The sequence below is a fragment of the Pelodiscus sinensis genome, chromosome 11 (assembly GCF_052426305.1).
Source record: "Pelodiscus sinensis isolate ZL-2025 chromosome 11, ASM5242630v1, whole genome shotgun sequence".
In the NCBI taxonomy this organism is placed as follows: domain Eukaryota; kingdom Metazoa; phylum Chordata; order Testudines; family Trionychidae; genus Pelodiscus; species Pelodiscus sinensis.
The window spans coordinates 32,811,922-32,837,052 of NC_143062.1; the positions used below are offsets into that span (position 1 = coordinate 32,811,922).

At 44.7% G+C, this 25,131-nt stretch overlaps 1 protein-coding gene across 3 annotated transcripts in view; it reads left to right on the forward strand.

Annotated features, from left to right (window-relative positions):
- SRGAP3 (SLIT-ROBO Rho GTPase activating protein 3) overlaps window positions 1-25,131 on the forward strand; it is a 243,974-nt gene that overhangs the window by 213,238 nt on the left and 5,605 nt on the right. For 2 of the 3 annotated variants that reach the window (XM_075938718.2, XM_006132813.5), the window contains 10 exons: window positions 369-471; window positions 4,235-4,295; window positions 6,109-6,186; window positions 7,713-7,847; window positions 11,405-11,510; window positions 11,739-11,966; window positions 14,055-14,134; window positions 17,254-17,434; window positions 21,946-22,095; window positions 22,483-22,810. In XM_075938718.2, the coding sequence (XP_075794833.1) occupies window positions 369-471; window positions 4,235-4,295; window positions 6,109-6,186; window positions 7,713-7,847; window positions 11,405-11,510; window positions 11,739-11,966; window positions 14,055-14,134; window positions 17,254-17,434; window positions 21,946-22,095; window positions 22,483-22,810 (1,450 nt within the window). Of the gene's footprint in view, window positions 1-368; window positions 472-3,534; window positions 3,566-4,234; window positions 4,296-6,108; window positions 6,187-7,712; window positions 7,848-11,404; window positions 11,511-11,738; window positions 11,967-14,054; window positions 14,135-17,253; window positions 17,435-21,945; window positions 22,096-22,482; window positions 22,811-25,131 lie in introns of all 3 variants that reach the window. The other variant, XM_075938717.2, reaches the window with a different exon arrangement.

Here is a 25,131-nt window from a genome sequence, read left to right on the forward strand (position 1 = left end):
TCAACACACAAGGATCTCCCCCTTCCAGATGCTTATAAAATAATCAAGAGCCTGCCCTATAAGACCCATGTGAGGGTTTATGCTGATTCCTGGCCTAGGACGTCAAGAGTATAGGTAGTGCTGTGTGGATGCCTATACTATATGGGCATGATGGGTAAAACTCTTGGTGACTGAGTGACTCTTAGTGGGGATGCAGCATCTATCTTGATAGGAAGATGGCAGCAGGAGGAACAGATACAGCATATGTTTGGAGCCAGTGCACTAATCCTCACAGAGGTTGCCCACCTCCTCTGCCACAGCCTTTGAGATCTTTCCCTGTCAATGTATTTATGTTGGTGTTTTGATTTCTTTTGTTCCATTTCTCCCAGGCCCCCATGTCTTCCCCCTAAACCACAGAAAATGAGGAGACCTAGGCCTCTCTCAGTCTATAATCATAAACTCTTTAACGGCAATATGGAAACGTTCATTAAGGTACTTGCTGGCTGACAGTGAGAGTCTATGAACGCTATGAATGTAATGGTGGTTTTTCTCTCCTGATTGCTAACTCATTTCCTCTTTGGACCTGGTCCTTCCTATCCACTGTGCACACTGTTAACATGGCTAGTATGCTCTCTGCCTCAGTGAAGATTTCCATCCATATCTGTTCTCACCCATGGTGCATTCGTTACATTACTTGTCACGCTATGGTCCATACCAACTGGGAGGGATGAGATAATGATAATGACCCTTGTGGAACAGTATGGAGTCACCATGTCATTCTTGCCTGTCAGCAGGTTAATTGCAATATGCCATATCTTATCACAACAGGCGTAGCTGTCTTGGCTTTCTAAGTTGCTGTTATGTGACCACTCTGGAAGTAAACAGCATCACTTCCACCTGTCACAGAAAAAGACTTGCAGATGATCAAGCAGCAAAAAAATAAAGACAATTTTCAAAGATCATGGCATTCCACTTATAGGGCCCTTTTTGTCTGGGGAAGGAAAGATAGCACAAAAGGCAGCTTCTCCCACATTGATGGGACACCTAGACTTTCTTTTTTAAGAGCAGTGCTGAGAAAGGGTGAAGCTGCCTCACATGAAAATTTTAGCATTCAAGGAAGGTTCCCTGAGCAATGTCTGACTAGAAACTTGGGAGAAAAAAATCAGAACATTTCCTTTCCTGTTTTCATGGCTGTAGGAGATAAAATGATTCATAAACTCTCACAAATTGCCTACCCATTGCAGGGAATATTAGCAAGCAACTTTCTGATTCAATGTTTTGTGTAGAGGATGCTTGTCATAACTACCCTCCCCCCCTCCAAAAAACCACAACAAACTAGTCAATTACAGTCAATGTCAATGTGGATAGTCAAATACAGCACAAGCTTTTATGTTATTACAGAGTTGATGAGCCTCCCCTTGAACAGAGTAAAGTTTTACTCTAACACAAGCTGGGGAATGGAAGACAGTCTACGGATGGGTCTACACAGCCATTCTGTTCTTTCAAAATAATTTTGAAAAAACAGATGACTTATTCTGAAATCTGTCAGCCTCATTCTACAAAGAATAACGCCTCTTCCGACATAGCTATTTTGAAATAAGGCATGTGTAGATGCCCCACTGCTGCTATTTCAAAATAGCCCCTCACCAGGACCATTGTAAGTTATTCTTCCCAGTGCCTCCTGGGGCTCTAAATCGAGATGGCATGTCTATATTAGGGAAAGCATGCCTCGGACTAATTTTGAGGCTTCCCTGCAGTGTAGACTTGCTATTCTGAAATAGCTTATTTTGAAATAAGTGTGCAGTGTAGACGTACACTAATAGAACTAGTGTCCGCATAGACCTGGAGTCAGCAGTCCATCATTATTCAGGAAAGCACTTTAAGCTGGTGCTTAACTTTAGTCTTGGGCTTAAATACTTTTTCCCTGGGGGCTGTAGAAAACAAAACTAGTAATAGCTGAGAGGCAGGCATCAGTGTTTCTCTTTTGTTACGCTTCCATTACAGGAGCAAACTGCTTGTCAAACAGTCCGAGGGACTTTCTCTCAGTGGCCTGTGATGCTCTTTGGAAGATCTAACTTACTCTGGCAATGCACAGTGCATGTCTTCGATAACTTTTTGAATTGTTTTTAAATTACAGTGGTATCAATCCCGATAAAGTTGGTTGATACCAGTGAGACTAGGAGCAGACTGTGGCCCTTCATTATGCATATAACTCACATGGCCCATTCAATCCCAATAAACTGCATAGTATATTAATAATGAGGGCTCGACAAACTATAGAATCTACTTGTCCGTGGTGAGTAGATTTCAGCCACGCGCCCCGTCTACCGGCGGTGTGCGCATGTGCAATGTGGCTCTTGCACATGCGCAGTGCAGGGCTGGCAAGTGGCTTTTGCCGTTGTTTGTCAAGCGCTGTTAATAATAATAATTAATAATTAATAGTGACTTTTGAAAAGGCCCTCCAAGTCTTTTGCCTGCCTTCCCCAAGGGTAAATCCAACTGCCAAACTATTGATCCTCCAAAACCTAATCCTGCAGTACATTCTGTTTGTGATAGGGATGAGAGCTCCTTTGTTGGATATATTTCAACCAGGACTGCAAAGAACATGAAAGAAAATATTGTAGTGAATAACACTGAGAACAGACTAGATTAGATGAATGAATGTGCTTTTTCCATCCCTGTTTTAGATTGTGCTATTTTAGTGCAGCCATAAACCTAAAGACAGTGTTTGTTTTTAAATAGGGAGGTAAATTGTCACAGATAATATACGGTTCAGATGAAGCTGCAAGTCTTTTAATCCTTGTAATTTTTCCACTCTTAAATTGATTTTAAAAGAGTGATATTGATTAAAATCCAGCCTGTTAAATATTGTTCTGGAGTAATTAGCTGCATTGGAAACCTCTAGGAAAGGACTAGTGTTCCACATAATGAGGAGAGTCCTGTGGAAAACGATTGATCACATTTAGAATCCTAGGGATTTTTGAACCAGATCAAACCCACAGTCCATTTAATTCTGAATCTTGTGCCCAACAAAGGCTAGTACTAAATATATCTGTATAAAACCTCCATTCCTGGAGGTTTTATACAGATACATCAATCATGGAAGTTCCTAGCTGTCCCAGGGCACTTCGTTATTAATGGATGCCCTGAACATAAGGGTTTCTTGTTCCTAGGAATTCTCTGTTCCCTTCTTTCTTGAGAAGCTGGGACACTCCACTTTCCTCTGAACATATGTGGGATGTGGGTAAAACTATAAATCTACTTTGAATAAAGTGATGGGAGGGACTGGGCAATTCAGTAGCAGGAAGGTAGGAGGAGAAGGAATGGCACAAATCTGACTACTGAATTCTCATCAATCACTGAGGCTCAGACTCTGCATACTAAGCAGGCTTTGGGGGCGAGGGTAGGGGGCAGCGGGGGTCTGAACTGGATCTTTCTAAGCTGCCATTGCATTTGAGCTTTCATGGCCTCCGGAAGAAATGCTTACTTTAACTGATCTTATTCTTGCTTAATCTTTTCTTTTTCTCCTGCTCTGCTGCTTTTTTATGTTATCAGAGGAAGAAGGAATGCTCGAACAAGGAACCAGGTATTTACTAGAGGGCCTCCTTTCTGAAACCAAACTAAATCAATGTGAGGGAAGATTTGGTATCCCTACTGTAAAAATGTCTACTTACAAAGTCCAACCTACCTGCGGACTTCCCTCAGTCTATTAGAGGCCCTGTGAGAAAGTAGCTTAAATATGACAACAAAAGCTGAATTTCATTTTAGGGTGAGGCCCCATTTTAATCCATAGTTAGTGCATTTCATGCATTATTTTTGTAGCTTCCATGACAATGGCTCTTTCTTTAGACTAAAATATTTTTTTTAAATTCTGTAACCAGGTGTCTGTTTCTATAGACAGATACAATGCAAGTCTGGATCTGGTTTATAATTATAACTTTGAAATGGAATAGCTGTGACCCAGTTGCATTTGTCCCTTATGTTTTGTTTCCCCCTCACCAAGATAAAAAGAATTAGCTTTTTGCATACATTAATAGAGGTCTTTCCCATGAACAATTGACCTCACACAAGTGTACTCAGCACTGTTTGATGACTTGATGTTTTTAGCATCTCCTTTTCTTGCTTATTCTCTTACTAAACTCAATGGCGCTGATCTTCAAACCTGAATTTTTGCAACCTAACTTGAATAAGCTTCCAATATATTATTCGCAACAACCTAATAAACTCATAATTCTTTAATTAATTTACATTTTAGGATTCAGGACAGGCTATCCCACTTGTAGTTGAAAGCTGCATCCGATACATCAATTTATATGGTAAGCTAATTCTTCATTTGCTGATAGCTACAATGCAAGCTGTTGTATAAAAGAAATAAAGCATTTGTAGTGAATGATGAAAGATAAGAGGCACTAGCTGCCTTGACCAACTATGTGGACGTGAATTATAATGGTATAAATGACAAATATATGGATCCTATACAGGCTAACTTGGGGTTAAATTGTTCATTTGGACTAATCCAATGGGAGCCCATTGCAATACAGGTTGGACCTCGCTGGTCTGGCACCTTTGGGACCTGACTGGTCCCGAACCAGAGAGTTTGCCAGACCAGGGGAGGTCAGTGTTGGACCCTCTACTGCTAGCCTCCTGGATGGCTGTCCGCCTTCTGGCTCCTGAGCTCCCCTCCTGGCCACTGGCTACTGACTCCACTGCCAGCCCAGACTGAGCTCCTTTCCACTGGGCTCCTGGCCTCCAGCCCAGTTCTGCTCCCAGTGGCTGGCCTGCCTCCTGCCAGCTTGGCTCTGTTCCCATCCCAGCCAGACTCCTGGACTCACGCTCCCCTGCCGCTGAACTCCTGGCTGGCCCCCACTCCCTGCTGCTGGGACTCTCTGGTCCAACAATGTCTGTGGGCCTTCCAGACCACAGACATTGCTGGACCAGAGAGTCCTGGATTAGAGAGGTTCAGCCTGTATTTGAACTACAGAGGCTGGAATATAAAAGGCAAAAGCAGAAATAACATCTTAATATGGTATCCCCTTACCTCTTCCTTTCTTGCAAAAAGAGACAGATGGAGCCCACGCACAGCACATCAATTTCTTTAGCAGCAAAACCAAAGCTGGTTGAGGCTTCTCCAGGGACACTCTGCCTGGCGTGTATCAAGTTAGACACAGTGCAGAATGTATAAGTCACTGTGCACTGACTCTGGGCTGCCCTTTACCTGTCAGCATTTCCTCTTTTCTTTCAGATGGCACCTGCCTCCAATTCAAATTTTTTTTTTCGTTGCCAACTGTTTGTGTTGCTAAGACAGCTGAATTTGAGGGGAGCCTGTGGGACTGTTTTCTGCTTGAGATTTTGACAAGCCAGGCCAGGAAGGTTTAACACCAGCTCTTCCCGGCCATGTCTGTATAACACTGTGTGTTGCTCAGTGTGGAAAATACAGACTTCTGCTGGGTTCTTTTTACAGGCAGGCTACGTCTACACTGGCCCCTTTTCCTGAAGGGGCATGTAAATTTCACCAGTCGTCGTAGGGAAATCCGCGGGGGATTTAAATATCCCCCGCGGCATTTAAATAAAAATGTCCGCCGCTTTTTTCCGGCTTTTAAAAAAGCCGGAAAAGAGCGTCTACACTGGCCCCGATCCTCCGGAAAAAGTGCCCTTTTCTGGAGGGTCTTATTCCTACTTTGAAGGAATAAGACCCTCCGGAAAAGGGCACTTTTTCCGGAGGATCGGGGCCAGTGTAGACGCTCTTTTCCGGCTTTTTTAAAAGCCGGAAAAAAGCGGCGGACATTTTTATTTAAATGCCGCGGGGGATATTTAAATCCCCCGCGGATTTCCCTACGACGACTGGTGAAATTTACATGCCCCTTCGGGAAAAGGGGCCAGTGTAGACGTAGCCGCGAAGTATAGGTTTTCTGGAGTGTGAGAATTGGTTCTGACTTTTTTTATGTATTTATTTATTTGGGGGCATCTGCTTTTACTTTTCCCTGGGAATTGATCTTTAACAGATTCTCTGGAATTTGGCATATTAATCCCCTCAGAATCCAGCAAAACGGCAGAAGAAAACAACTGAAATTCCAAATGTTGATGTTGGTTCCAACACACTGACATAAACCTCCCTTTCTCTCTTTCCAGGTCTCCAGCAACAGGGCATTTTTAGAGTTCCTGGATCTCAGGTTGAAGTCAATGACATCAAGAATTCATTTGAAAGAGGTTCGTGAGTAGCTTGTGGAACTGCCAAAAGGAACATAGATGCAGCTAAGAGTGTGATTTCTGGGACCCCTCCTCCTGTCCGTCAAAGAGGCAGAGATTAAGGGTGGATTTTAAGATATCTAACTCTTTCCTTCAGGGCTTCAGAAAATCGTACCCTACTGGAATTTAAAAAGTGCACCATTTCCTAGATAACAGAAAATGGGGATGATAAAGACCTCTTATTTTCCCTCTGCCTTTGATGGGCCAATGCAAAATGGTGCACATTAGCTATCCTTTATCATGCTTATAAATAGGGAAAAGACTGACCCCAAACTTCACAAAAGCACATCTCAACTCACAGTGCAGGGAGTAAATGTTACACTGACCTCTAGATGACAAAGTTTATTAATAACAATGATCCTCAGCCTGACAGAACACCTAGGTAGGTAAGGATTGCCGGGCTGGAGCTTTTATTTATATATATATAAAAAAAATGTGAGTGTAATTGTATGGCCTGTGTTATAGACAATGCCAGATTAGATGGTTATATTGGCCTCTTCTGGCCATAGATCTGTGACTCTGCAAATACACATGAACCTCTGTACTCTGGGTGTCCCTAATCCAGGAGCACCCGTTGTACAGACCCTGGCAGGTGGAAGCTGCTCCCTTTGCCTCCTAGCCTGGGGAATGGCAGCACAGCAGTGCGCTGCTCCTGAGGCTTTTCCCTGCTCCCACCAGGGAGTGGTGCCTGGCAGCGGCAGGGGGCACAAAGCCACAGGTACCCCTGGGTGCGGGGTGCCAGGTAAGTGCCCCACCTCCATACTCCTCCTGCCCAGACCCTGCAGCACCCTCCCTGTCCAGGAAGATGCTTTAATCCAGTATCCCCTGGATCACATGTGCTACAAATAGTGGTTGGGAAAGGTTGTGAGTACACAGCCACCACTGACGGTTCCAACTGGGCTTTTCCAAGCCAACTAGGGGACTTGGGTGTCCAGTTGCCATTCATTTAAAAAGGAACTGGGCATCCAACTCTCTTAGGCAGCTTTGAAAATCTCCACCACCCACCTTATCACCCTGCAATGCACTTGTTGAACTAGCCAGTGCTGTTCCATTGATTTCATGTAACACAGGTAAACTGGCACATGGTTGCAGCATCCAGCAGATTCCGTCTTTTGAGGCTGTCCCGCACCACTGTGTCATTCTGCCTTGAGGGCGAAGGATGTTTTGAGCTGAAAACCCTGAAAAAGAACCCAATAATACTGCTAACCTTCAGCAGAGTTTTGGAGCCATCACTGTGACCATAACCTGCATCCCCCCAATTGCCATTGGCTGGGCTATCGCATGTCTCAGCATGATGCTGCTTAACACAATATTCTATGAAGCCATTGATGACGTACTAACAAATGATACCGTGTTGTCATTCCATATGTTGCTTTTTTTTTAATCAGTGCAGAGCTTTTGGTTTTCCATTTCTAGTTAGCTAAGTGGTGCTTGCTGCCTAATTCAGGGAGGAAAGAATGCTGAAAATAAATATTTTGTGTGTTCAGGTGAAGACCCTCTCGCCGATGATCAAAATGAACGTGATATTAATTCAGTTGCTGGGGTCTTAAAGCTGTATTTCCGAGGACTGGAAAACCCACTCTTTCCTAAGGAAAGATTTCAAGATTTGATATCGACTATAAGTAAGTACCAACAATGAGGCACAGGTATGTTCCTTTGAGGTTTTGCAGATGCAAGACCCAGTACTTTCCACTAAACAAGAAGCAGTGGTAGATAAGCATCAAAACCTCATCTGAACCTCTTCAGTTTGTAAAACTGAACTCAGAGAGAACAGCCACATGAGACCAGTCTCTCTCAGGGTAATTTACTGTGTGCACTTCCTGTCCTAAAAAAATCTGGAAAATGTTTCAGACATGTTAACTTTACAAAGTTTGGTTTTAAATTCCAGGAGGTAGGCTCAGGTTGATTCTTATTCTTTTCAAAACATTCCACCCTGTTCTTTTCAAACTGTTGAACCTGGGAAAAAAATCTCTGCCCACATTAAATTATGTTTCTCTTAATACCCCCTGGCTGCAGTGAATATGTATTGCCAAGTGATGGACACTCTTAGTGCTCTTGAAGGAAAAGGGGAATTGGTGGGATGAACCTGCAGTTTTAGAAATGACAGGGAAGCTTGATGTCAGCATTTTTGTTCAAGATGCTTAGTCTTAGTTTTATTTTGCAAAAGTAATATCCAGAATTTATAGGCTAACAAAGCATCACTTGATGTACATGAATAAGTCCTAGTCACTTGCTTAATAATGAGAATGTTTAAGTGCAGTGCCCAATAGGGGCCTTTACTGCTCATATCTAACATCTCGCCTCGATGAAGAAATGGGTTCTATCTAGGGATAGGTGACATTCAAATTGGCCCATTTCTATTAAAATGTGCTTAAGATGCACACATTTTTATAGCGATGTAGGTTTGTATTGACAGACTTAGGAAATTCATTGTCTCATAGTTTTGATATATAAAATGGCCATTTCTGTCAAAATGTTTCATAGAGCAAAAGTGTGTGAGGCAGAGGATGCATGTGTGCAAGATTACTAAGGCAGAAAGGTTGACTCAGATGAGAAGTCTCTTTGGACTCTCTACTGCAGCAAAACAGAAAGCCTGCTTGATTTCCCTTGGCTCACACCAAACTATGCTGAGTGACTTTTTGCAGCAGGTGGCATTGCACATGTCACAGAGCCTTTGAATGCCCCGGAAGGCTGCAGTGCCATATAACTCAGTGTTTATGTGATACAAGAGCATCTTCCTTCCTTAGCAAATGAGAGGCTGCCTGTCAGTTTTACTCAGCTGGGAGCTGAGAGTTTACATGGAAATGCACATGCCAAAAAAAATGAACAGAAAAGGAGTTCTGATTCTAGAGATTCACAGTTCATTGGAGCACCCCAGTTATAAAGTGATGCAGTTATAATAAATCCATTAAAACCTCTGTTAAGCTGGTTGAAATATTTTTTATGAGTGAACATTTTGAAATTTACCGAGACAGTTTTGTTCCATTGGATTTCAACACAGACCATTAGTTGTCATTGTTTTTGGATTAAAACATTCTAGTTTTTTAAAATTTAATTTAAATCACTCCCAGCCTTAAGCAAAACCTAACAAAAACAATGCATACTGACCTTCGCAGCTGATAACAAAGAAAAAAAAACCATGTTTTCTTCAAAGATTGGAAATTTTTGAGAAAATCAGAATGTTTTCTGCAGTATTTCCATTTTTGAAATGTGGCCAATAGTCACTGAAAACGATCTGAAAAAAATATTGACCAGCTGTGTGCAACCTTTATGTTTCAGAGCAATAAGCAAATAAGCAAGGTTCACAGTTTGGCTGAGCACCCAAACATTGGGCTCTTCACTTAGGCTACATCTAAAGCCTCTGCGGCAATGAACCTCACACCTTGGATGGATAGACTCAGGCTCTCAGAGCTACAGTGCTAAAATTAGTTGTGTAAATGTTGCGGCTTGTGCTGTTTTTAGAGGGCTAGTGCAAACCCTGCTAAACTGAATCTATTTACCTGACCTGGGAGGCTCACTGCTCTGGCTGTGTGAGACATGTCCCTAGCGTAGGAATCTCTCTTTGCTCATCCAGTCTGGACAGGGAATTTCCTGAGTTTCTGTTCTCACAAAATCTTTGGTATTTATTGTTTCTGTTTGGATCAGAAAGGCCTAGAAGTCTCTTTTCTTACAGCATTTCAGACAGAACTTGGGAGAACAGAGGCACACAATTTTTAAGGAAAGGGTGAGGGGGATGGGATTAACAGGAGACAGTTCAGTTAGCTTAGCTTATCTCAATCCAGCTACTTTTTTTTTTAATCGTGTGTCTCTCTTCTCCCTAGTTCTGTCTGAAATGTTGTAAGAAAAGTGATGTCTAGGGCCTTTCTGATCCAAACAGGAAGTGACTGTTCAGTTTCAGTCCAGTTCTGTGGCTGGGCTATGGAAAAGTGCTCTAGCTGCTGTGAAGGTTTAGGACGTAGCATGGGTCAGATGTGAACCAGTGTGCTCATCTGTATTCCCAACACTGTGCCCGCTCTACATCCCTGAAGTCACACTGCATAAAGAAATAGGTCATCTTCTAAAACAGCTTGTTGGCTTTGTGCACAGAGAAAAGTCCTGAGTCAGCATACTCAGGCAAAACTCTTGTTTGAGGTCAATGGATGTTTGACATGAGTAAAAACAGAGCAAGGACTCTTCAGAATAGACACTACCTGCGCCGTTGGGAGGAGTTCTCAAACTGGTGTAGACAATGCACTTCCCCAAGAGGTGATAGCTAGGTCAACAGAAGAATTCTAATGTTGATCTAGGGCAGATTACACTGGGCAGTAGGTCTGTTTAACTACGGCACTCAGGGATATGAATTTTTCACACCCCAAAGGTGATACAGATAAGCTGCTTTAAGCTTGGTCTACACTAGAAAATTAAGTAAGGACCTCAGAATTAGGCCCATAAAGCAGTGAAGAAAAGAAAAACAGAAGTAGGGTTTGAAAGTTCTGTTTTTGAGTCCCTATATTGACTAAATCCTTTGAGAAATGGAGTAGCTGTTTAGGGATCAAATATATAAATACTGGTACTGATTCAACATCTGTGGTAGGGCATGATTTTAGTTAGCCAGATGTCCATTTATCATGGGTGTGACCAAGTTTTCCATGGTCCCATAAAGTTTGTTTACAGCCATCAGTCCTAGTGCTCAGTGTTCTGTGCTGTTAGCTCTAATTTACCCCTAAATGTCATTTAAGAGCCCAGTAAGCAGTGGAAGTGTTGGTGATGCTGCTAGACAATATTGAACTCCCGTGGTTTGGCAAATTCTCTGGTTCGGCTGATGGTGCCAGACTAGAGAAATTCAACCTGTACTAAAGATATAGTCATGGAAATATCTGCAGTTTTAATTAATGCAGATTTTATGTGTGCATTGAATTTCTGCCTGCAAATTCTACATTTACAGACATAAGTGGGTGTTTGTACATAGAGAGCTGCACAATTTTGTTAGGCATGCTTTGATGTTTGGCTGTTAGTGTCTAATTATAAATCAGATCTGTCTAGAAACATAGTCCCCCCCCCCCCCCCCCCCCACCACCTCTTTACGTGTCAGGTTACTAGATCTGGATAAAAGTTCTTGCTCTACTGTGTTGTTTAGCCACTGGAACCCTTCAGGCAAGAGCCTTCCCATAAAAGTCTATCATGTATTCTTGTGTTCCAGAAATGGAGAACACTGCAGAAAGAGTGCACCAGATCCAGCAGATCATCATTACTCTGCCCCGAGCCGTCATTGTTGTCATGAGATACCTCTTTGCTTTCCTCAATCAGTAAGTCTGTTTGTCTGTTTCTTATTTAACTGAGCCACTAGTTCCCCAAGGCCCTCCCTTTTCTTGTCAAGTCAAACGCTGATAGGCACTTTGGTTGTTAATGTTTTGGTGTCTGCTCTGGCTTAACGTCTGTCCTAGGCATGGCTGCATGAATTCTCTGTCGGACTAGCATTTGGAGCCAGCATTGGATGGCTCAAAACTTTACCTGTGGGTTGCTTGTGTTTGCAGCTTGTCACAGTACAGTGATGAGAACATGATGGATCCCTACAACCTGGCCATCTGCTTTGGACCAACTTTGATGCACATTCCAGACGGGCAGGATCCGGTGTCCTGCCAGGCCCATGTAAATGAGGTCATCAAAACCATCATCATTAATCACGAGGGCATCTTTCCCAACCACAGAGAGCTGGAAGGACCTGTGTATGAGAAATGCATGACTGGAGGGGAAGAGTATTGGTAAGGAGCAGATGATTGAAATAAGCAACTTGAATGTTGCACACAGGGCCAGACTCCTCTCCCTAGCTTTATCTTTTCCCATGCTAAGCCAAGAATGAGTCTGCGACAAGGCAGGGCTACTAGTTAGTGCCTGATGAATAAGGGGTGAACTTCCATTCACATTAGTTGAGGGGAATGGCTTATAAAAGCAGCAGTTTTAGATTGGGATGGGCCAGCTGCATTTGGGATGTTTCGGCCAAGCAGACAGGCCTTACAGGTTTGGGGTAAGCGCCAGATAAGAATTCATTCAGTTTTGTCAGTTACTTCTTCCTGTTAAAAACATCATAGGATTTGATTCTCAGCTGCTGTAAGGTTGATGTAAATTAGAACTGACTAATTTCACAGGAATGACATCTCTTGCTACTGCACACTTATTTTTGTTAGAAATGCAATAGAAACCCTGCCTGACAGCTCACTGGGAACGGAGGAGTTCATAAACTCACAAAGTTCATGAAATAGATCATCTCACAATTACAGTTGGTATAATGCCTAAGTTGCAGTGTGGTGCACTGTGGCACTTTCCTTTTGTCCCTCCATCCACTCCAAAGCCTTTTTCAGTGCATTGATGGCTTTGGAATATCGACTTGTTCTTCATCAGCATCGCTTTCCCACATCCTTGTTGAGAGAATGGTTTGTATAGCCGGTCATACGTGTATACAATTGGTGGTTCCAAAATTGAGGTTCTGCTGCAGGGGTGGGGAACCTGCAGGCTAGGCCACCACTTCCCAAAGTTCCCATTGGCTGGCAATGTTGAACACATTAACAGGGAGCTGCAGGGCTCTGTGCCTGCAGACACTCAGCAAACAAACCAGCCCGCCAGCAGCTAACCCTGAGGAAGTGCATGCAGCCTGTAGGCTGGAGGTTCCCCACCCTTCTTTTACTATAACACCTACGATTAGTAAAACTAAGAGAATTTTACAAATTTGCTTTGCTTTTCTGACATTACACAGCTTTTGCATTTCTTTCAGATTTGCTAATGACGATGGACAAAGTCTGCTTATGTTCAATTTCCTTTTCTAGTCTTCCTGCATTAGTTCAGTGCTGCAAAGCATTGTGATAGATGCAGGACAACAGTTGTTGTTTTTTTTAAAAAAATGTATTGGCATTTATGCTAGACAAACCTTCTCTAGGTCTTAGACTTCATGGAAGTTTGTTAATACAAAAGCTGAATTTTAGGTCAATAGTTGTGACCAAATTTCTCTTGAACTGGGAATTCATAGTTCTTTACTCAGTTGTTACTCATACAAAACTTCCATGGACTCAAGATTATGAAGCCAATGTTCTGCTTGGGACTCATCTCTATATATGCTTCATCAGTATTAAAAAGGAACACTTGCTTCAGTGGGAGTTTTCACTTCAGATTTCTGCTGATCAGGAATGGGCAAGATTTACGTCACAGTTTTTCTGCTGTACAAATAGCCCTTTTAATGTTCACAATGAAGTCTGGAAACTATAAGACATAAAGACAGGCTCAAACAAAGATCTCAGTAGTCAACACACAGGAATTTTGGGGATACTTGAAATCCAAACCTGGATTTGAATCTGAAGTTTTAGTGAGTCGGTGTCTTTAAAATGGGCTCACCCAGAATTCCAGATCAAGGTCCCTAATGTTCAAGTGGTTTCATTTATTCCTGTGGGCCTAATCCGCCTCTGATTTGCATCTCCTGTTGCCATGAATGCCTGTAGAATGAATGTGAAATGATACCACTGGTGAGTCTGAGTGAGAGAATGAGAACTTGTTTTGCCCCCTGCTTTGCATAGGTGTAAGTGATGGCAGGAGGTGCAGGGCAGTGGAGATTAAGGCCCTGTGTGTATGAAGCTCATCAAATGGGTCTCTCCAGTTGAGAGCAAGCTCAGAGAAGTGCCATGATTTAAATCAGACCAAGGGTGAAATCCTGACCCCTCTAAGTCACAACTCCCATGCATTTCGGCAGGGTCAGAATTTTGCCCCAAGAGCTTGTTTTCACTGTGTCATCTGCAAGCAAAATCTAATTCTAGTTTCTTAAACTGCATTTGTGGGTTTTTTTCCCCTCACCTGTTCAATGCTAGTGACAGCCCCCACAGCGAGCCGGGCACCATTGATGAAGTGGACCATGACAACGGCACAGAGCCACACACGAGTGACGACGGTGAGTGTCGACATAAACAGCGGAAAATTGAGTCTGAGTAGGAAGATCCAGGGGAACAAGCATGCAGGAAAGCAACGTGTCTTTTGCGCCTAATCAAATTAGTGTGGACTACCATATGGCTGTTTAGGGGGGAAGATGTTGCACATGCACTGTCAGACACACTGCATCTTAATGAACACTCTCCTTTAGAGGACCCTCGTCAGCATAGATTCCTGGCAGTGGGGGGGATGCCTCAGGCTACTTTTCAGTCTCTTCCCATGTTATTGCGAGAGCTTTAAAGCAATGCATTCAGAATGGCCTCTTGGAGTCCCACTAATCCCAGCAGTGAGCTCTCTTCTTTTTAATTTGGAATTGAGGTGACCAGGCTGGGTCCTGGCCCCTATTTTTACAATACAGTCACCACCTGCTGGATATGTGAGTGGGGGGGCGAAAGAGCACCTGTGATTTGCTGGGTGAAAATGACCAGTAAGTGCAGCGTAAGGTATTTGGGACCCACTTTGCATTCACCTCCATGTTCTTACACAGACGACAGGAAGAATCATGAATTTAAAGGCACTGATCTAAACCCTGAAGGAATCAGTGAGAATCTTTCAGTAGCTGTCAGTCGGCTGTGGGTCATGCCCACCCTGCAGCCCAACAGTGGACAGAAATCTTAGCCAAAATGGGGCTGTGCTTATTCAAAAGATGTGCTCCCTCTGTTTGCTCACAATCAGACCTGCTTTCGTGAGTGGCACAAATAAACCTGAACTTCTTCTGTCTCCTTTCAGACCCTGGGAGTGGAGGCAGTTATGGGAGGTGTCAGATTCTTTTCTGGCGGCAGACTTGTTAACTGTGTTCCACATGCAGGGCCTAGTTATACCCTCAGTAAAATCTCTGCAAGATACGCTGATTGTAAGGACTTCACTAAGGTGACCATGAGGGCAGACCCTTTAGTTTCTAGTTGTGATGCACAAACCAGAAAGAGTCCAGTGTATTTTCCATATCCAGCTTTCATCTGCAGCTGTGACTTTTTAGAAAAATAATACAGTATAAGCAAAGGAAACAAATTTGTCTTGGGATCATTGAGAGATGATAAACCTAGAATCCCAGATGCCTTTTTAATTGAATTATTTTGCAGAATGAAAGTGCACTTTCAAATTTGCATGATGCGCTACTATGCATACGTGTTGTTTACTTTCTGTATTGCTGTTATTTCCATTGAGTTCTTCTACTCCTCTTGCCTTTCTGACACTTGCTGTGGAAATGGCATAAGGGGCCGTAATTTGGTGGTCTGTAAAAAGATGGCCCAAGGGGCGGGAAGGAGATGATAATTCAGACTATTGAAAATGGGTCTCTGATGCAAAAGTTACTCCATGTTTTTCAGTGTTAGCAGCAAACTGGAGCTAACATGACTCGAAGGTGAAGGAGAGCAAGCTGCCATTTAGCCAATTTTATGCTTGGATGGTCACATTAATAGTTCTGATTGGAGTTTCTGGGTGATTAACTGAGATGCAAGTGTGGAGAAGAAGAGTGGCTTTATTTTATGAATTTACATACTCTGTCTCTCTCTCTACCTCATGCACGGCTCCCTGCTGAGAAGCTCAATATTTTATCAGGGCCCTGACAGTTCCTCGGATAGCCTCTCCTATTATGTTTCTCCACTGAGCTTTCTCCATTGATCTGCTCCTGCCCCCCTGTAATAGTCCCAAATGTCACATCATTTGTATTGAGTGAAAATATGTATCCCAGGGTGACCGATCTAGCACAAAGGAACACTTCAGACAATGGTGTACTGCGTCACCAGAGAGAGAATATCGGGGATTTTGTCACTATCTTGCAGATTCCCCTGGCCTAGTGCTTCCTGCCCCATTCATACTTTGTTGCTAAGCAGAAGGGTGGGTCAGATCCTGACTACCACCAGGTGCTGAGCCTGCAGTTCAAAGAGATGACAGATGGAATGAAGGAAGTTGCCATGAGAATGGGGCAGATCTGAAAGAGCAAAGCTAATTTCCCCCCTTCAGCTTTGCTGCTGCCCCTGTTGGTCCCCATTTTACTACATTGCTGGCAGGGCTGAACAACGAGAGGCATGTGTCTAAGAAAATCAAGCCCTATTAACCGTTCTCTTGCTGGCACCCACTAGTCTCCTTGATAGTGGGCCGAGTGGCGACACGCTGCTGCCGAAATCCACTAATTTGCATTTAATGTTAATTTGATAAACTGCTTTAAGCAATGCCCTGTGCAGTCTATCGCTCTCCCAGTCCTGAGGGAGATGTGGTCTCTGCCTTGCTCTTGCAAAACCTGCTTTTCCAGAGAATTACTGCTCAGCATCCACAATTGGAGCCAGCTTTGCAAAAGTGCTGAGCTCCCAGCCTCTCCTCCCGGCACCTGCTGGGCTGTATTTTCAGAAGCACTCCAGGACTGCTGTGCATTTTGGAAATCCAGCTGCTTAATTCTGGTGCTGTACTGGCAGATGAGCTCTTTCAAAAATCTGGCACGTAGATGCTGATTCTTAACTAGCTGATGAACGGGGATGCTGAAATTGGAAGAGGTGGGGTGTGACAGAGTAGCGGTGGGAAGTCTAGAGGAGTGATTTGATGAAGGATGGTGGATACCGGCATAGCCCAGGCCTAGAATTCACCCTCCTGATGGGAATCCTCAGAGAGTATTTGCAACCATTAATAATTCAGACCACACTACCTCCAGAATAAAGGGGGTGAAATCTAATCTGAAGCAGTAGCCAAGTGGTGATTTAATCACAGAATGTGAGTGAAATTTACAAAAATCCATAACTAAAGGAAAGGACTTTATAAATATGAGTGGCAGTGAATAAATATGGTGGCACAAATGGGAACATCACTTAACCTGTAATAAAATTTTAGCTACTTCTCATTCACTTTGTTGCTTTTCTTTGCTTCCCCTTGCGGGGAAGTCTGGGAAACGAATGAGAATGTAGTGATCTCAGAAAGCTGAACAGAACTTAATAGCAAATGTTGTCAGGGAGCACAGAGGGAACTTAGTAGCAAAAGCTATCCACGTCTTGTGAGTGAGATGCATCTGATGGGGCTCAGAGTATCTGGGAGGTTTCTGAGTAGAGTGCACTTATATTTGCTTTGTTTTCTCTCTCTCTCCCTCTTTTTCAGAAGTGGAACAGATTGAAGCAATAGCGAAGTTTGACTACATTGGCCGGTCCCTGCGTGAGCTCTCCTTTAAGAAAGGAGCCTCGCTCCTCTTGTACCATCGTGCATCAGAGGACTGGTGGGAAGGGCGCCATAACGGTGTGGATGGTCTCATCCCACATCAGTACATAGTTGTACAAGACATGTGAGTGGGCAGTTGACGCGGGGGCAAGAATGTCAATATGATGTGCCTAAAGTTAGACTTCTGTGGCCTTATTTAGTGACCTACATTAGGAGCCTGTTTTTTCGAAAGTGCTGTGCAGTTCACTGAGAGCTTGTGGGCTGACTGCAACACCCCCCTGATTTTCAAAAGCTTTGATTTAAGCTATTTGTGAAAGAAACAAAGTCCTGGGGAACTACTAGGTCTGCACACTCCATTTACTTAAGTGCCTAAAATACGGACATAGGGCCACTATTTCCAAAGGAATCTAAGGGAGTTAAATGCCTCGCTGAATTTCAGTGACATTTGGGAACCTACTCCTTTTAGCTCATTTGAAAATCATAGCTAATAAAAGTAATGGTAGGCTCCTATTTCAGAAACTCTTGGTTTCGGGCATTAAATATTGACTCGATTCAAGCAGCATTTTCCAAAGAAATCAAAGTCGTCATGAGTAACAATACTTGTAGATCTGCTCATTTTCAAAACACTGCACAAACATTGACTAATCACACAAAAGCACTTGGATGAAGGTAAGTGGGTGTCAATCTCACACAGATTGTGAAACTGAGATAGAGGGGTCGTCTAGTATCGGAGCCAGAATTATATCTCGGGAACTTCTGGCTCTTGGTCCTGTGCACTAACCACTAATCCATGTCTCTTAAGCAAGGAATTTATAAACTTCACTCGCTGAATGAAATGTAAGTTTTTTCTCCCCTTAATTTGTGTTGAGAGTTCGATGCAAAATTTTCAAAAACATGTAAATCCCTTGGCTAGGTCCCTGGCAGCTGTGTAGCCTAGTGGCTAGGTTGCCAAATGAGCAGGCAAAAAGGGGGGTGTTTGGGCTCCCTATCCCCTCAGAGCTCCTAGTCCAGGAATTCCGAACAACTGCCTAGTCAAGTCCTTAAGTTTGGAGCCTGGCCCTAAGAGTCCAGATTCCCCTTAGCTGGGATTTCTCAGTAGATTCTCCCCTTTTCCCAGAGGAATAGGGTTGGGGGGTTATTTGCTCCCGTGGCTGCCAAGCAAGTCCTGAAGACTGCTGAACCAGACTCCTGCCTCCTGGCTAATCAACCTCTAACTGAGCCAGACTCCTTCCTTTTCTCCTTCCTCCAATCCTGGCATTGACTGCATGTAAAGCAGAGCAGGGCTAGCTGGGCCCAGAGGCTTTCTTTAGCCTCTGTGATGCCGGGCCTTCCTTTCTCCACTCCCTCATAGTCTGTTTTTAAAAGCAACCCAGGCATTTAGAAGCCAAAGAAACCTCTCCTCAGTGCCCAAGTCACTTTTGAAAATGAGATGTAGGCACCTAAGTCACTTGGCAACATTTTAAAATGTCTTTTTGTTTGTATTGAGAATTCTTCCCATCTTTGATTGGAAATGCATTTTCTTTTCTCACCTTTTTCTTTGCTTGAGTGGCATTTATTAATCCAGAGGGTGTCTCTTTCCGCACTGTAGCGCTGAATACAAGAGAGGACTTAGTCAGCAGTATAGACAGGCAATTTCTGACACACACGGTTGAATTGTTTTGCATCCAATAATTCTCTGAATAATAAATCAGAGCACCTTTATTTTCATTATGTAAACTGTTAACCAGACAGTATTGGAGGCCAATTTATCTGCACAGTATAATAAATACAAATCAGTATGTGTTGCAATTTATGTTATGTGTCTGATTTTTACAATGAAACCTGTTCCTAGCATAGATATGCTCACTGGGGTCTGAAATAGGAGGAATCCAGAAAAAAAATCCTAGTAAATATCATGCAGCATTTTTGTCCATCAGCTGACATTTATTTTTTGCCGTAAAGACTGTGTGACATAAATTTGTGTGTGGACAACCCTTGCAGGGCATTTCCTTGCCAAGAAATAGGCTGGGCAGGATTTACAGGGAATGGCTCCTTGAGGCCTTTATCAGAAACTTGAGGCTCGATGCTGGCAGCACCCGAGTTCCTTTTGCAATGTGGCTGCAGTGGGCATTGAAGATCCTGAGCACTTTGCAGCTCTGGGCCCTCGAGGACAGCCAGGGGGCTTCTCTGTTCCCAGCTGGATTTCTCACAGGAGTGAGCAGCAGTTCCTCGGGGCACAGGCCTTTCAGCAACTCACACAGCCTTCATCGTGCTCTTCTGTTTTAATCTGACTCCTTCCTGCTCACCCACATTCCAGTGAGGATTAAACATTCAAAGTCATCCAGTTCTCAATTGTGTTCCAGCCCCTTTGCACCACCCCCATCACATTCTCTGAGCTAGGAATTCCCCTGGTGCACTGGTGTTACCTATGCAGCACAGAGAGCTGCAGGCAGTTCTTTGCCAGCCCCTCCTCGGATACCCTGGCACAGGAACATGTCGGAGGCAGGAGGATATGTGCATGCTCCATCTACTGAAACCAGAGTGGCCCATTGGCAGCTGAGAAAAAGCCACGAGAACTGCTCTAACTTACATAGAGTTTGAGCTCTGGGTACAGAAGGTGTTCAGATGACACTGTCATTGAAGTGCCAGCAGCCATTGCACAGTAGAATTTGGGTGGGAAATTTTAGCGAAGAGGCTAATACAGACACCAAAGGCATGGTAGATACAGAGCTCGCCTGGTGGCAGAAGAACCAAAACAGCGTTTGCTGTGAGCCTGTCCTCAAGCCAACTGAAATCTTTCTGCCAGCTTAGTGGACGTTGCGTCAGGCTCAAAATGGCCAGTGACTATCACATGATGCAGAACAGCCCAAGCGCCAAGTCTCAGCCGTCCAGTGCACCCTCAGCTGCTGAGGGTAGAGGGCTATGTCTACACTGGCGGGTTCTTGCACAAGAACATCTCGCGCAAGGGTTCTTGTGCAAGAACTCTTGTGCAAGAACACGTCCACACTGCCATGTGCTTTTGCGCAAGAGCATCCATGGCAGTGTGGACACTTTCTTGTGCAAGAAAGCTCTGATGGCCATTTTAGCCATAGGGCTTTCTTGCGCAAGAAACCCCTGCCGCGTGTCCACACTGCCCTCTTGAGCAAGAGTTTGCACCTGTTAGAAAAGAGAATAGCTATTGCGCAAGAAGCCCTCTCTTCCAACGCCGTACTGTAAATCTTCTTGCGCAAGAGCGGGTGGGCAGTGTGGACACTCTGTGGAAGAATGGCCCTTCTTGTGCAAGAACCCGCTAGTGTAGGCATAACCTAGGTGCGAAAGTCCTGGGACTCTGTTCATGTCATGTTGCCAGTTGAGCCTTTCAGGAAAGCACACATTTGAGGGGTTGGGTTTCTTACCATGAAAGGCTCTTCTGCCTACCTACCTGAACAGTTAGGCTGCCCGTCCACTCTCCTGTACTGCTCCCCAGTTTCATAAGTAACAACAAGTTGAATCTCTACTCCGGCACCCTCAGGACCTGACCATTGCTGAACCAGAGATTTATCCAAACCGCAGAAGGTCAGTATTGTCTAGCAGTATTCTCAACACTGCCACTGTGTACCGGGCTCTTAGAAGACATTTAGGGGTAAATTAGAGCTAAATAACAGCACAGAACACTGAGAGCCAGGACTGGTGGCTGTAAGAAAACTTTATGGGTCTGTGGGAAACCTGGTCACCCCCATGATAGGTGGCCATCTGGCTAACTAAAATCATGTCAGACTATGGATGTTGCCAGACCAGAGAGTGCTAGACTAGAGAGGTTCAACTGTAGCATGAAGTTATTTGTACCTTCTATGGGATGGCCAATAACTGAAGTGGGCCACATGCTAAGTTTATTTTTTGTCTCCTTGGCAGATTTCTAGCGGGTCACATGCACCTTTCTCCTGTTACTGGGCCAGATGCTGCTGCTTATTCAGGATACAACAGTACCTAAACAATTAGTAAAGTTGCAAGAGATTTGAAATACATCATCCATAAAGGAGCAGAGTTGAGCAATCTAGACGCACTATTAGCGCCTTAGCAGGTGTAAATTGGCATTACATCATTGGCTTGTATCTTTGAGGCTCACGCTGCACCTAGATGATCTTTAATCCCGGGATCCCAGCGCCCCTTACAAACACTCCATCCTTACATCTCACCATGCTCCTGGGGGATAGGACTGCATTATAAATATGTAAACTGAGTCACAGGGAGGCTTGTAGAGATAGGCCTGAGGCATGGAGCTTAGAGTCAAACTTCCTCTAACTTGAGGGGAATTTGGATCTTGGGTTTGGGGTTCAGATCATTGTTAATTTTGGATTTGGTTGGAGGGTGTTCAAGCTAAAATTTCGACTGGGATCACTTCTAGTTTAGGAACTTGCCCCAAATGACACACAGAATCCGTGACAGAGCCGAGACTGGAATTCCAAAGTTCAGACTTCCAGTCTCCTTTCCTTGCACCAGACCCCACTCTCTCCTTGTTGGGTGCTAATGAATATTATTACCCCCCTCACACACCCCGGTTCGAGCAGATGCATTAGGATTCCCAAGGTATGAAAATGCTAAGGGTCTAAGAATCTTCTTCTGTGTGTGAGGCATTCTGTTATCTACCTGCCTGATCCAGGGTTTCATTTTTCATAGGGATGATGCATTCTCCGACAGTTTGAGTCAGAAAGCAGACAGCGAGGCAAGCAGTGGACCCTTGCTGGACGATAAAGCCTCATCAAAGAATGACATCCAGTCTCCAATAGATCATATTCCAGACTATGGATTCGGAGCAGTAATGGGCCGGTAGGGCAATTGATTCACTTCTGTATGACAGCAAAGGTGGTGTTATACTGTGAAAGACAAATAGACTATGACACACCTTTTAGGGCAGGAAAATTTAGAATTTCACAATTCAGTAAGAGCCAGAGAACAGCTAGTACCATTTATGCCTTGTTTAAATTAAGGGAGCCAAATGACTCCATCATTCAAACAGCCCCCAAAATATTTTGGTTGCCACTTCTTGGCATTCTCATCATGAGAAGACCCAAGCTAACAGGGGTGGTACACATTTTGGAAAGATCTGGGTTTTGACTTGCACAGCTGATACAAAGGGGATATCACAGCATGCAATCAAATCTGAAATGCCAGATAATGATCTAATTTAAGTGCCTCTCAATGCATTCTTTGCAGAGTAAGGTTGAGATCTGATGGAGCAGCCATCCCTCGTCGTCGGAGTGGAGGGGACACCCATAGTCCTCCAAGAGGAATGGGGCCTGGTATAGACACCCCTCCTCGAGCAGCAGCCTGTCCTAGCAGCCCCCACAAAATACCACTCAATCGAGGCAGGATTGAGAGCCCAGAGAAGCGCAGAATGGCCACTTTTGGCAGTGCTGGCAGCATCAATTATCCAGACAGGAAGGCCTTGTCTGATGGCCACCCACTGAGATCGACCTGTGGGTCTACGCGGCACAGTAGTCTTGGTGACCAGAAATCTCTGGAAGCAGAAGCACTTGCAGAGGTAAGAGGATTTTGAGACGGCTCCACGTGCTGTGGAGACGGGTTACAGTACAGAGTGCCTGTCATCTCAAAGCTCTTCACAATCATCTAGAGGAATCTTTTCACCTGCCACTGAAATGCAGCCACCTGCGGGATGAAGTGTGATGGCTGTTCATGGACAGGAAGTAAAAATGACTTCATTTGGAACTTTTTTTTGCGGGGGGAGAGGGCATTAATGAGACATAACTTAATTACCTCATTAAGAATTTGGCCAAGATACCCAGGGCTAATGTCTCTGCCTTTGGAAAATGCACTTTAGGTTTATTAGTAACCATATGTGGCCAGGACCTCACATTTTATATCTAACCCAAAAAATTTTCTCTCCAGTGACATGGTGCCCCATAACAGTATATTATGCTGCGGGTTCTGTGTTGAATCATTACTGCTTCCTAAATTGCCAACAACACATCCTGAGGAACTCTTAATGGAGATCGTCAAAATACCAGCCAGCCTGGGAGATCTTTTGAAATCAGAAGCTGAGGTCTGTCAGCTGCAGACCCACCTCACAACCAGGGCAACTCCACCTTAAACAGGTGTCAGGGGTGGTGGCCCAATGCAAGGCGGTGGCCCATTGGGCCTCTTGTGCCTTAGGGTTAGAGGGAGTTGGCATGGTGGGGCAGTCTTTCAGTACAGTTAGCCAGACAGTAGGAGTGGGGGAGCCTTTTCTTTGCCTAGACTCTGCGTCGTCCTCTGTGCAGGATGGTGGTTGGCTTGTCCAGAGGTTTGGTGCAGCTGTCTGATTTTGAGCAAGCACTTCCTGAGCTTTTCACACCTGTCTCTTCTGTGGGGGCTGTTGCCTGACACTGACATGTTGTTCCTTTTGTTGCTCCCTTGTTACTATGACACTTTTGCTACCGCAAGCCTAAGTCATCGCCCTGCATGATTTTTAAAGGTACATGGCATATTTTTGTTCTCAGTAATGGATTTGTTGTAAATACCCTTATTCTAGGCATACATTTTCTTCAGGAAAATAGGGACTCTTTGTATTCCACACAGCTGGCCCCGTTCGCCCTTCAAAGCAGTGAACCATGTCAAACAGTGTTATCCCGCCCATGCCAGGGAGAGCTCTTTGTCTGCTTCACAAAGCCCCACCCTAGCGCTTTCCTACTTGAGCCCATTATCCCCAACGTGGGAAGAAGTGCGGCGTGAGCATTGGTACGCAACAAGCTACAGCAGGCTGTGGAGGTGAAGTGAAAAGCGGAACCTTCCACATAAATGCTCTGAGGTCTGGCTTAGCTGTGCCTTGTGCCACCTTTGCCCTCCAGAGAGCCCAGGTCAGTCTCGGGAGCAAGTTAGAGCAGTTGGGGGCTGCTCTTCTACCAGCGTTTTCCCTCTGGGGTCACATGAGCGTGGGCTGGTGAATATTTCAGCTTGGGAATATTTCTTGTTGCGATTGTTTGCTGGGTGGTGACAAACCAAAAGGTGCAGCTAACAATGTATTTACAGAATAGTCAAATCCCGTTTCCTCCTCTGCCATTTGATTTTCTTTGTTTACTTCCCACATGGCTGTTTGTTTGGCTGAGGCAACTGATCTGCCTCTGTCAGTTACACACTCTGCTTCTTATGCACTAGTTCCTGATAATGGCCCTCCAGCGTTCCCTCCCATTTTCCCCAGGCATATGCAGAATGAATTTTGTTATGGGCGCCAGTGAGGCGATGTGTGGCAGGGGTGGGACCAAGCAGTTGCGGAGCAGGCGGAGGGTTAGGGTGTGGGGTGGTAAGGTCTCTGGCTGGGTTGCGGGCTCTAGGGATGGGGCCAGGGATGAATGGTTCAGCATGGGAGGAAGCTCATGGCTGGGGCAGAGGCTTGGTATGGACTCCATCTGGGCGTACAGGCTCTGGCTGGAGGGGGATGGGAATGACGTGTTGGAGTGCAGGCTGCAGTGGGGAGAGGGGACTCACCCCAGCCCCCTTTCCTCACAGCAGCACCTGGGCTAGAGGGGGAGCGGTGCCTCTCTCTGCCACAGCCCTGTGTGCCTGTGTAGCTGAGGGAACTTAGTTGGCCCTCTGAGTTGCAAACACTGCTGGGAGGGACAGACCACAACTAAGGACTAGGGATGTGAAGGACTAGTCAACTATCCAGTAAGCAAATGCCTATCAGATAGTCAACAGGCTAGTCAACTAGTTGCTCTCCCTCCACCTCCCCGCTTCCTCTATCAGAAAGAGGCAGCAAGGGGTGGGGAAAGAAGGGGTACTTCAAAGAGGCAGCGCTGCTTGAAGCCTGGGGCCAGACCCCAGACTCCCTGCAATGCTGCCACTTTGAAACGGTGCAGGGAGACCAGC